This window comes from Oncorhynchus keta, chromosome 2, assembly GCF_023373465.1.
Source record: "Oncorhynchus keta strain PuntledgeMale-10-30-2019 chromosome 2, Oket_V2, whole genome shotgun sequence".
Taxonomy (NCBI): Eukaryota; Metazoa; Chordata; class Actinopteri; order Salmoniformes; family Salmonidae; genus Oncorhynchus; species Oncorhynchus keta.
Window position 1 is genome coordinate 70,040,266 of NC_068422.1, and position 12,877 is coordinate 70,053,142.

General features: G+C 43.9%; 1 protein-coding gene across 1 annotated transcript in view; it reads right to left on the reverse strand.

The window, feature by feature from the left end:
* Positions 1 to 8,690, reverse strand: part of LOC118362400 (PH domain leucine-rich repeat-containing protein phosphatase 2-like) — a 62,780-nt gene extending 54,090 nt beyond the window's left edge. Inside the window, exons 1-2 of the mRNA XM_052481711.1 lie at positions 8,379 to 8,690; positions 4,235 to 4,515 (exon numbers count right to left, since the gene is read on the reverse strand). Of these exons, the coding sequence (XP_052337671.1) occupies positions 4,235 to 4,515; positions 8,379 to 8,573 (476 nt within the window). The 5' untranslated portion in view covers positions 8,574 to 8,690. The remainder of the gene's footprint in view (positions 1 to 4,234; positions 4,516 to 8,378) is intronic.
* Between the last annotated feature and the right edge of the window lie 4,187 nt (positions 8,691 to 12,877).

A 12,877-nucleotide genomic window follows, 5' to 3' on the forward strand; every position in this document is an offset into this window, starting at 1 on the left:
CACTATAGAGGAAGAGAATGGTCTTCGAAATGTCATTGTTTTTGAAAGAAAATATATATTTTTGTCCAATAAAATATCAAATTGATCAGAAATACAATAAACATAATTGATAAAAAATTATAATAAAATACAAACAATTGCGAAAGGGTTTTCTAATAATCAATTAGCCTTTTAAAATGATAAACTTCGATTAGCCTACACAACGTACCATTGGAACACAGGAGTGATGGTTGCTAATAATGGGCCTCTGTACGCCTATGTAGATATTCCATAAAAATGTTTTTATTTTTTATTTTAATTTTAAATCAGCCGTTTCCTGCTACAATAGTAATTTACAACAATGTACTCTATTTCTGATCAATTTTATGTTATTTTAAATGGATAAAAAAAAGCGTTTTTCTTTCAAAAACAGGGACATTTCGAAGTGACCCCAAAGTTGTGAACGGTAGTGTAGGTTAGTCAAAGTCTAGATCTTTGAGACTGGTCCTGTTCTAGACAGGCAGCAGAGTTCTCATAAGCACTCAAGAAAACAGAGTACAAACCTGACCCAATGTGTAAAAATAGAATGGAGGAATTGGCAGTGCCAGAATGAGGTAACAAAGCTACAACAGTATGAAAAGGTTTGAGACTGATCAGGCTTTGAGACTAGGTGAATAAAGCACAAAGATGTGACATTGAACATGAATGGGATTACTTAGATTTGGAATTTAACACACTGTCTAGCAATAAATAGAACCAATGACACTATGAGAATGCCATCTTTCTAACATATTCAAGAGTTGTGAACATAACACCGTGGTACTAGACGTGAGTGTCAGTGGGAGAGGAGAGTTGTGAACATAACACCGTGGTACTAGACGGGAGTGTCAGTGGGAGAGGAGAGTTGTGAACATAACACCGTGGTACTAGACGGGAGTGTCAGTGGGAGAGGAGAGTTGTGAACATAACACCGTGGTACTAGACGTCAGTGTCAGTGGGAGAGGAGAGTTGTGAACATAACACCCTGGTACTAGACGTGGTGTCAGTGGGAGAGGAGAGTTGTGAACATAACACCCTGGTACTAGACGGGAGTGGGAGAGGAGAGTTGTGAACATAACACCGTGGTACTAGACGTGAGTGTCAGTGGGAGAGGAGAGTTGTGAACATAACACCCTGGTACTAGACGTGGTGTCAGTGGGAGAGGAGAGTTGTGAACATAACACCCTGGTACTAGACGGGAGTGGGAGAGGAGAGTTGTGAACATAACACCGTGGTACTAGACGTGAGTGTCAGTGGGAGAGGAGAGTTGTGAACATAACACCGTGGTACTAGACGTGAGTGTCAGTGGGAGAGGAGAGTTGTGAACATAACACCGTGGTACTAGATGTGAGTGTCAGTGGGAGAGGAGAGTTGTGAACATAACACCGTGGTACTAGACGTGAGTGGGAGAGGAGAGTTGTGAACATAACACCGTGGTACTAGACGTGAGTGGGAGAGGAGAGTTGTGAACATAACACCGTGGTACTAGACGTGAGTGTCAGTGGGAGAGGAGAGTTGTGAACATAACACCCTGGTACTAGACGTGAGTGGGAGAGGAGAGTTGTGAACATAACACCCTGGTACTAGACGTGAGTGGGAGAGGAGAGTTGTGAACATAACACCCTGGTACTAGACGTGAGTGTCAGTGGGAGAGGAGAGTTGTGAACATAACACCCTGGTACTAGACGTGAGTGTCAGTGGGAGAGGAGAGTTGTGAACATAACACCCTGGTACTAGACGTGAGTGGGAGAGGAGAGTTGTGAACATAACACCCTGGTACTAGACGTGAGTGGGAGAGGAGAGTTGTGAACATAACACCCTGGTACTAGACGTGAGTGTCAGTGGGAGAGGAGAGTTGTGAACATAACACCCTGGTACTAGACGTGAGTGGGAGAGGAGAGTTGTGAACATAACACCGTGGTACTAGACGTCAGTGTCAGTGGGAGAGGAGAGTTGTGAACATAACACCGTGGTACTAGATGTGAGTGTCAGTGGGAGAGGAGAGTTGTGAACATAACACCGTGGTACTAGACAGGAGTGTCAGTGGGAGAGGAGAGTTGTGAACATAACACCCTGGTACTAGACGTGAGTGTCAGTGGGAGAGGAGAGTTGTGAACATAACACCGTGGTACTAGACAGGAGTGTCAGTGGGAGAGGAGAGTTGTGAACATAACACCCTGGTACTAGATGTGAGTGTCAGTGGGAGAGGAGAGTTGTGAACATAACACCCTGGTACTAGACAGGAGTGTCAGTGGGAGAGGAGAGTTGTGAACATAACACCCTGGTACTAGACGTGAGTGTCAGTGGGAGAGGAGAGTTGTGAACATAACACCCTGGTACTAGACGTGAGTGGGAGAGGAGAGTTGTGAACATAACACCCTGGTACTAGACGTGAGTGGGAGAGGAGAGTTGTGAACATAACACCCTGGTACTAGACGTGAGTGGGAGAGGAGAGTTGTGAACATAACACCCTGGTACTAGACGTGAGTGGGAGAGGAGAGTTGTGAACATAACACCCTGGTACTAGACGTGAGTGGGAGAGGAGAGTTGTGAACATAACACCCTGGTACTAGACGTGAGTGGGAGAGGAGAGTTGTGAACATAACACCCTGGTACTAGAGACGTGTCAGTGGGAGAGGAGAGTTGTGAACATAACACCCTGGTACTAGACGTGAGTGGGAGAGGAGAGTTGTGAACATAACACCGTGGTACTAGACGTGAGTGTCAGTGGGAGAGGAGAGTTGTGAACATAACACCGTGGTACTAGACGTGAGTGTCAGTGGGAGAGGAGAGTTGTGAACATAACACCGTGGTACTAGACGTCAGTGGGAGAGGAGAGTTGTGAACATAACACCCTGGTACTAGACGTGAGTGTCAGTGGGAGAGGAGAGTTGTGAACATAACACCCTGGTACTAGACGTCAGTGTCAGTGGGAGAGGAGAGTTGTGAACATAACACCCTGGTACTAGACGTCAGTGTCAGTGGGAGAGGAGAGTTGTGAACATAACACCGTGGTACTAGACGTGTCAGTGGGAGAGGAGAGTTGTGAACATAACACCGTGGTACTAGACAGGAGTGGGAGAGGAGAGTTGTGAACATAACACCCTGGTACTAGACGTGAGTGTCAGTGGGAGAGGAGAGTTGTGAACATAACACCCTGGTACTAGACGTGAGTGGGAGAGGAGAGTTGTGAACATAACACCCTGGTACTAGACGTGAGTGGGAGAGGAGAGTTGTGAACATAACACCCTGGTACTAGACGTGAGTGGGAGAGGAGAGTTGTGAACATAACACCCTGGTACTAGACGTGAGTGTCAGTGGGAGAGGAGAGTTGTGAACATAACACCCTGGTACTAGACGTGAGTGGGAGAGGAGAGTTGTGAACATAACACCGTGGTACTAGACGGGAGTGTCAGTGGGAGAGGAGAGTTGTGAACATAACACCGTGGTACTAGACGTCAGTGTCAGTGGGAGAGGAGAGTTGTGAACATAACACCGTGGTACTAGACGTGAGTGTCAGTGGGAGAGGAGAGTTGTGAACATAACACCGTGGTACTAGACGGGAGTGTCAGTGGGAGAGGAGAGTTGTGAACATAACACCGTGGTACTAGACGGGAGTGTCAGTGGGAGAGGAGAGTTGTGAACATAACACCGTGGTACTAGACGTCAGTGTCAGTGGGAGAGGAGAGTTGTGAACACAACACCGTGGTACTAGACGTGAGTGTCAGTGGGAGAGGAGAGTTGTGAACATAACACCGTGGTACTAGACGTCAGTGTCAGTGGGAGAGGAGAGTTATGAACATAACACCGTGGTACTACAGTGGGAGAGGAGAGACGTCGTCAGTGTCAGTGGGAGAGGAGAGTTGTGAACATAACACCCTGGTACTAGACGTCAGTGTCAGTGGGAGAGGAGAGTTGTGAACATAACACCCTGGTACTAGACGTCAGTGGGAGAGGAGAGTTGTGAACATAACACCCTGGTACTAGACATGAGTGTCAGTGGGAGAGGAGAGTTGTGAACATAACACCGTGGTACTAGACGTCAGTGGGAGAGGAGAGTTGTGAACATAACACCGTGGTACTAGACGTCAGTGGGAGAGGAGAGTTGTGAACATAACACCGTGGTACTAGACGTCAGTGGGAGAGGAGAGTTGTGAACATAACACCATGGTACTAGACGTGAGTGGGAGAGGAGAGTTGTGGTGGTGACTATTACCTGAGCAGGTCTCCATGGAGCTGCAGGTATAGTCCCTCTACTTCTCTCTGGGCACACAGCTCCTCCACCGTGGTAGTGGTGGAGCATAGCACCAGCCGCAGGTCTGCCTGGAGGGTGGAGGAGGCCTGTGGGCCCGAGGCTGGGGGCTGGGGGTCAACTGTTCCCCCGTACAGACACACACAGCCCCGCTGGGCATCCCCCTTCAGCCAGTCCCGCTCCCGCGATCCAAAGCGGGTCTTCCTGGTAACACAGCCTCTGCTCCCATTCCTCTTCATGTTCCGCTGGAGAAACAGAAACATTAGATGAAAAGACCGCCACCACCGATACACTGTAAATGTATTGGGCATGTAAGAGAAGAGTACTTTACATGGTCTTCTACGGTAGTTAATGATAACTCGTCCTTTATTCAGAACAAGGCTGCTGCAAGACATCTCAAGCTGCATCATGTTCCAACACATCCAGAGGACAAATTCAATTGAGTCAATTTGTCAGGTTGGCAAAACTGAAAGTTCAGATTAGATTACCTGCAAACAGCTCATGGGCGTTGGTGACCTTAAAATGGGATCGTTGCTAAATCGGAGAGCCCAACCCAGAATGACATGTGTAGCCTGTGTCAGAATCACTAGCCTTGTTTTCAAATCTGGAGAAGCTCGGAACAAATATTTACACAGGGTAAGAACAGCCAGGTGTGAACTGGACCCTGGTTTTTGAGTCTAGTGGCCAGGCATCAGGTCATTAGTTAGACACTGATGAAGTCATCCTATGCCGTGCATCCCCACAGCCGCCCGGCACAGGGAGGCAGTTGCTGGCATCCACACTGCACCGCAGCACACACACAGACAACAGAGGAGACAGCAGTTTCCTGAGTTGCATCTATTCAGCACAACAGCGCCAAAGACGCACACAACAGGCCTCAATGTGCAATGACAACACACACACACCTCACTGGGTGACAGGCAACATATGCACACACTCACCCAAAAATAGAGAACCTCACTATGTGCAATGACAACACACACATGTCAATGGCGACAGGCAACAAAGGCACACACCATAGGTCTCTATGTGTGAGTCAACAAGACGGGAAAACTAATTCACAGAGAGGCTGCCACGACCCTGAGCATTGACCATTGGCCCACAGTCATTGCCGTCATTTCACTCCATGGCCACTACAACTGTCCAAGGCCAGAGAGGGCAAAGATCATATCTGTCAAACGAAGCTCAAACAACTCGGAGTAATCAGAAGATCAATTAACAAACAATGTTCAGAGATGTCAAACAGGGATAAACATACAGTGCATTCATTAAGTATTCAGACCCCTTGACTTTACACATTTTGTTATGTTACAGCCTTATTCTAAAATACAGCCTCTATACACACACCACCCCAAAAATCACAACAATAATTTTTTGTAAATTTATTAAAAATAAAAAATAGAAATACCATATTTTACATAACATTCAGACCCTTTGCTGAGACTTGAAATTGAGCTCAGGTGCATCCTGTTTCCATTGATCATCCTTGAGATATTTGTACATCTTGATTGGAGTGTGCCTTTGTGCCTTTCCAAATCATGAATTTATCACCTGTCTATATAATGTCCCACAGTTGACAATGCATGTCAGAGCAAAAACCAAGCCATGTGGTCCAAGGAATTGTCCATAGAGCTCCAAGACAGGATTGTGTCAAGGCACAGATCTGGAGAAAGGTACAAAAACAATTCTGCAGGACTGAAGGTCCCCAAGGACACAGTGGCCTCCATCATTCTTAAATGTTCCTAGAGCTGGCTGCCCAGCCAAACTGAGCAATCGGGGGAGAAGAGCCTTGGTCAAGGAGGTGACCAATTACCCAATGGTCAATGACAGAGCTCCAGAGTTCCTCTGTGGAGATGGGAGAACCTTCCAGAAGGTCAACCATCTCAGCAGCACTCCACCAAACAAGCCTTTTATTTATTTTACCTTTATTTAACCAGGCAAGTCAGTTAAGAACATATTCTTATTTTCAATGATGGCCTGGGAACAGTGGGTTAACTGCCTGTTCAGGGGCAGAACGACAGATTTGTACCTTGTCAGCTCGGGGGTTTGAACTCGCAACCTTCCGGTTACTAGTCCAACGCTCTAACCACTAGGCTACGCTGCCACCCCTTTACATTAGAGTGGCCAGACAGAAGCAACTGTAAAGGCACATGACAGCCCACTTGGAGTTTACCAAAAAACGCACCCAAAGGACTCTCAGACCATGAGAAACAAGATTATTTAGTCTGATGAAACCAAGATTGAACTCTTTGGCCTGAATGCCAGGCATCAAGTTTGGAGGAAACCAGGCACCGCTCATCTCCTGGCCAATACCATCCTTACGGTGAAGCATGGTGGTTGGCAGCATCATGCTGTGGGGATGTTTTTCAGCGGCAGGGACTGTGAGACTAGTCATGGTCGAGGGAAAGATGAACAGAGCAAAGTACAGAGAGATCGTTGATGAAAACCTGCTCCAGAGTGCTCAGGACATCAGATTGGATGTCCTGGAGTGGCCCAGCCAGAGCCCGGACTTACAGAGTAAAGGGTCTGAATACTTACGTAAAATGTAATAACCCCATTTTTTACATTTTTGAAAAATTTGCACACAAAAAAAAACAAAAAAAAAACAGTTTTTGCTTTGTCATTATGGGGTATTGTGTGTGGATTGAGGGAAATAAACTATTTATTGAATTTTAGAATAAGGCTGTAATGCAACAAAATGTGGAACAAGTCAAAGGGTCTGGATACTTTCAGAATGCACTGTACCCAAATTTGTCCAATAGAAACTCTCATTTGCAACTGTTGGACAAATGACTACAACCTAGATCAGCTAAATGTATGCCAGATTCTGTAAGGCGGTTTCGAATGTGTCACTTTTTAGTAATCAAGGTGACAGTATCTTGACATGTGCACCTGCCTTGTAAACGTTCATTCATAGGCTAGTTTAAACAACCTCATTATGGGTCAGGGTATATTTGAGTATCATGGAGTAGCCTAAATCTATCGATATTACATTGAGCTGGGTGAATAGAATATCAATGGCAGTCATTCAATATGCTGTAACAGAAATAAGGCCAAGCTCATTAAAACAATGATCATCCTCCCTCATCTTAAAATGGCACCAACCGCCGCTGATACGTGTTTAAACTCGCCACTCATAGGTTTAAATCTTGGTTGCTTGAATACAAGGCTACCAGCAGCCATTCATGATTCAATGAACATAAAATGTAATGGTCCTTCCAATTAAGTTGTCTTTTGGATATTTATTATTAGTGCAATTGTAACTGGAATGTGTCCTTCTCCATGACAGTATCACATGAGAGATTGGTGAGATAAGCAGTCTATCCATAGAAGCATGGCTGAGGGTCATGTCAGCCTATGAAATGTATTTTCTAAATGATTATGCATGGGAATAATTGGCACAAGCCATTATGTTTTACGTAAATTGCGCCTAATGGGTTAATGAGTGACATAATGGCGGAAGAAGAGCACACGAATGAGTAAGGAAACAGTTAATCACATGTCTTGTCAATCGTGCGTGCTAACTGAGGGCTCGAAGCTACGGAACAATCTCAGTCCAAGATTTCGATGGGGCCTATCGGTGGTCCGCTAGCCCATTGACTCGGTTTTGCATAGGCTATTTAAGAATTTCAAAGTGGATTTGATCCAATGACAAACATGTTGCCTAAATAGCTAAACACATTGAAAAGTTTACAAAATGTTACACTATCCATAATAGGTTATGCTATTCATTTTCAGCAATAAACAGCAAGTTCAAACATGTGATTTGACGTGTTCTGATCAATAGGTCAGACTCACAGTTTAGCACGACAATATGTAGCAACATCTCGAACGATTGCCTACCGTAACAGTTCAGTCAAATGTTTATGTTACAATCTAGAAAGAGCTACAGTGAAAGGATGCTGGCGATGTGGTTCGACACATTGTTGCACTGAACGCTATACTTTCAAAACCAACATAATTATCACTATAGAAGAGAACATCAATGATGCTCAAACTGGATGACGCGTGAGTAGAATTTCACACGCACTTCGGCCCTGTTAGAACCGGGAACTGTGCGATTGCAGAATTTTGATAAACCTAAACATATGACCTGCTTGATAGTTACCTTTAGAACGCGTATCCCCGTTCCGACACGGTTTCCTGTACCATTGCGGTCGCCACGAGCTGCAGCTTGATTAGATCCCGCTTCGTAGATCAGTGTGTCCGTACAACCCCTGCTATCTTCGACACCACCTTTTTGTCGCTCCATAACGGTGCCATTGACCGTTCCCGGTATATTATCTTCTTCCTTCATTTGCATGTGTATATTTAACTACAAAAGAACGTGGAACATGACTGGTAAATTCCAATACATGCGGCAACTGAAAAATCCCATTCCCGTTCGGTGCGACGCCATAACGACTCTGAATATCACCGCTGTCAGATTGGGTCTATCAATAAACATTAGAGAGGCAGGGTAACATATTATTCATAAGGCACTGCCCATTTCTGAGTAGAGGCGTACTGAATTATTCATTAGGTTTCCTATACACATATTACACGTGTGCTTTACCGCATCAACTGTCTTGCGATTTTGATTTAATGCATTACATTTGAATTTCACTCAATGTAGGCTTCTTCTTGTTGCTGCCCTAGAGTCTGATACTTACATTTTGAAAAATGTTACACACACATACATACATACATACATACATACATACATACATACATACATACATACATAAGCACTCCTCATCAAATTATTCCTCATAGGGAATTAGAGTAGCCAATATCCCATTTCATTATGGTCTGAATTAGAACAAGTATGTTAATGACAAAATACCCTGTTAAAAAGGCATGTCAGGATCTCTCAACAAGGCAGGCCTGGGCTAGGGCTATGTAGTTAAATTAGGTTAAAGGTTAAATAAATGTGGAGCGAATAAGAAGTAAGCAAGGCACTCATGTCTCTTCAGGGTCATGGAAAAGCAGTATAGGGGGTGGGTCTGAAACAGAGCAGATTCAACCAAGCACAGTTGAGGTCGGAGGTTTACACAAACCTTAGCCAAATACATTTAAACTCAGTTCTTCACAATTCTTGACATTTAATCCAAGTAAAAATTCCCTGTCTTAGGTCAGTTAGGATCACCACTTTACTTTAAGAATGTGAAATATCAGAATAATAGTAGAGAGAATGATTTATTTCAGCTTTATTTCTTTCATCACATTCCCAATGGGTCAGAAGTGTACATACACTCAATTAGTATTTGGTAGCATTGCCTTTAAATTGTTTAACTTGGGTTAAATGTTTTGGGTAGCCTTCCACAAGCTTCCCATAATAAGTTGGGTGATTTTTGTCCCAGTCCTCCTGACAGAGCTGGTGTAACTGAGCCAGGTTTGAAGGCCTCCTTGCTCGCACACACTTTTTCAGTTCCTCCCACAAATGTTCTATGGGATTGAGGTCAGGGCTTTGTGATGGCCACTCCAATACCTTTACTTTGTTGTCCTTGAGCCATTGTTGTGTCTTTGGCTATGCCGGATTAAGTGATTACATGCTATTCTATAAAATAATATTACCTGATTCAGCTAATCATGTAAATGTAATTAACGAGAGTCAGTCACCACAAAATAATATTTATAGAGCTGTTATCTTCCGATTAAACTCTTAAAGACCTAGTAATATTTCACATCAATAGCAGTCAATATTAATCTTCATCTTAATTCAGTCTGATCTGAAAGTTGTAAATTCTTGGTTATCTGCATGAATTCTGGCTAACAAGTTGAATCAGGTTTAATTATGTATTTACTAAATACCTAACTAAATCACACAGAATTACACATACACATATTTAAATCATAACTTGATTACAAATTACGTCATAAAGGAAAACGTCCCTAGCGGTTGGAACAGATATGACAGCTGGTTATACAAAAGGGGCTGGGTTTGAGTGAAAGAGCGGGAAGACTGAGGAACAAGGGGCGAAGCTGTGCTATCGTAAATACAGTATCTTATGCATTCTAAATTACCGCCCATTTGGAAAAGGAAAATGCAATAAATATTTACTCTCAACCTTCGGTAGGTTGGTGGTAGATGGAAGCCTGTGTTGCGAAACCGAGTCCTTTGAAGAATTTCTCTACTGGTAAATTGAATATGTTGTAGTAACATCGTTGTGTGGTAGACGGGATACTCTGTCTGTTCCTTCCTAACCCTCTTTTAGAGCGGCTGTTGCCAACTCAACGGCTAGGAGGTATCACTTCTGTAGTGAATAAGAGTTCAAAGTTCATACCATTCGCAACCAAAGCTCACGCTGATGTTGGCTTCGTTCTGTAGTTATTATCTGAACCCTTCTGACATCGGACCGTCGTCCTGACGTCTTCAGAACAGGAGGTTATATCGTTGTCAAGGCTTTATATAGGACGGGATTTTGTGAAGTGTACCAGTCCCTCCTGCAGCAAAGCACCCCCACAACATGATGCTGCCACCCCTGTGCTTCACGGTTGGGATGGTTGTCTTCGGCTTGCAAGCCTCCCCCTTTTTTCTCCAAACATAACAATGGTCATTAAGGCCAAACAGTTCTATTTTTGTTTCATCAGACCAGAGGACATTTCTCCAAAAAGTCCAATCTTTGTCCCCATGTGCAGTTGCAAACCGTAGTCTGGCTTTTTTATGGCGGTTTTGGAGCAGTGGCTTCTTCCTTGCTGAGCGGCCTTTCAGGTTATGTCGATATTGGACTCGTTTAACTGTGGATATAGATACTTTTGTACCCGTTTCCTCCAGCATCTTCACAAGGTTCTTTGCTGTTGTTCTGGGATTGATTTGCACTTTTTGCATCAAAGTACATTCATCTCTAGGAGACAGAACACTTCTCCTTCCCGAGCGGTATGACAGCTGTGTGGTCCCATGGTGTTTATACTTGGGTATTATTGTTGGTAAAGATTAACGTGGTACCTTCAGGCGTTTGGAAATTGCTCCCAAGGATGAACCAGACTTGTTGATTTTTCCATGATGTCAGGCAAAGAGGCACAGAGTTTGAAGGTAGGCCTTGAAATACATCCACAGGTACACCTCCAATTGACTAAAATGATGTCAATTAGCCTATCAGAAGCTTCTAAAACCATTTCATAATTTTCTGGAATTTCAAAGCTGTCTAAAGGCACAGTCAACTTAGTGTATGTAAACTTCTGACCCACTGAAATTGTGATACAGTGAATTATAAGTGAAATAATCTGTCTGTAAACAATTGTTGGAAAAATGACTTGTCATGCACAAAGTAGATGTCCTAACCGACTTGCCAAACTATAGTTTGTTAACAAGAAATTTGTGGAGTGGTTGAAAAACGAGAAACTCCAACCAAAGTGTAAGCTTCTGACTTCAACTGTATCTTTCAAGAAAGCACCATTCCTACTTGCGTGTTCCTTCATGACTTCTCCCTTGAGTTGTCCTCTTGAGGACTGAACTTATAGCAATGTTCAGCCAATGGGTTCATCAGCAGACATCAACATACCACAACTGTAAAAGCAAACAGGTGTGTTAAAGTGGTGCATGAGAGAATCCTGTCACTTCTATTCCATCTGGACCACTGTTGATTGACTGCCATGACTTGGAGTCTTCCACTACTGTAGTTTGTTAGGCTCACAGAAAATCAACTCCCAGCCCACACTGAGGCACGTTTAACAGCATGGTCTTGATAAGGTTCCTCAAATTCTAATCAAGAATCTCTGACCTAAGAAACTACTCCCGTGGAAACAGATACTGGAACAGTTAAACTTCGATCAGCATTCTCCTTGTTTGTACGCTGCTCCAACCTCACTGTGACTCAATCTAGTTTAGTAGGACAAGTAGCCTATGTATACTGAAACATGTCAAGCTATGTTAAGCTGAAAACGTCTGTGTAGGCCTGTTCTAAATCAGTTATGTAGGTGAACCCCATTTTTGTAACTATACTGAACAAAAATATAAGTGCAACAATTTCAATGATTTTGCAGAGTTACAGTTCGTAAAAAGAATGCCAATTGAAAAATTAGACCCTAATCTATGGATTTCACATGACTGGGAATACAGATATGTTAGTCACAGATACCTTTGGAGAAAAAAAAGTAGGGGCATGGATCAGAAAACCAGTTGGTCACACCAGATACTATTTGCCTCATGCAGTGCAGCATCTCCGTCGCATAGATTTGATCAGGCTGTTGATTGTGACCTGTGGAATGTTGTCCCACTCTTCTTCAATGGCTGTGAGAAGTTTCTGGACATTGGAACACGCTGTTGCACATGTTGATCCAGAGCATCCCAAACATGCTCAATGGGTGACATGTCTGGTGAGTATGCAGGCCATGGAAGAACTGGGATATTTTCAGCTCCCAGGAATTGTGTACAGATCCTTGTGACATGGGGCATGTGCATTATCATGCTGAAACATGAGGTGATGGCGGTGGATTAATGGTACGACAATGGGCCTCAGGATTGTGTCAGTGACTGTCCATTCAAATTGTCATCAATAAAGTTTGTTGTGTGCAGCTCATGCCTGCCCATACCCACACCATTGGGCATTCTGTTCACAACGTTGAAATCAGAAAACCACTTGCCCACACAACGCCATACACGTGGTCTGCGGTTGTGAGGCCAGT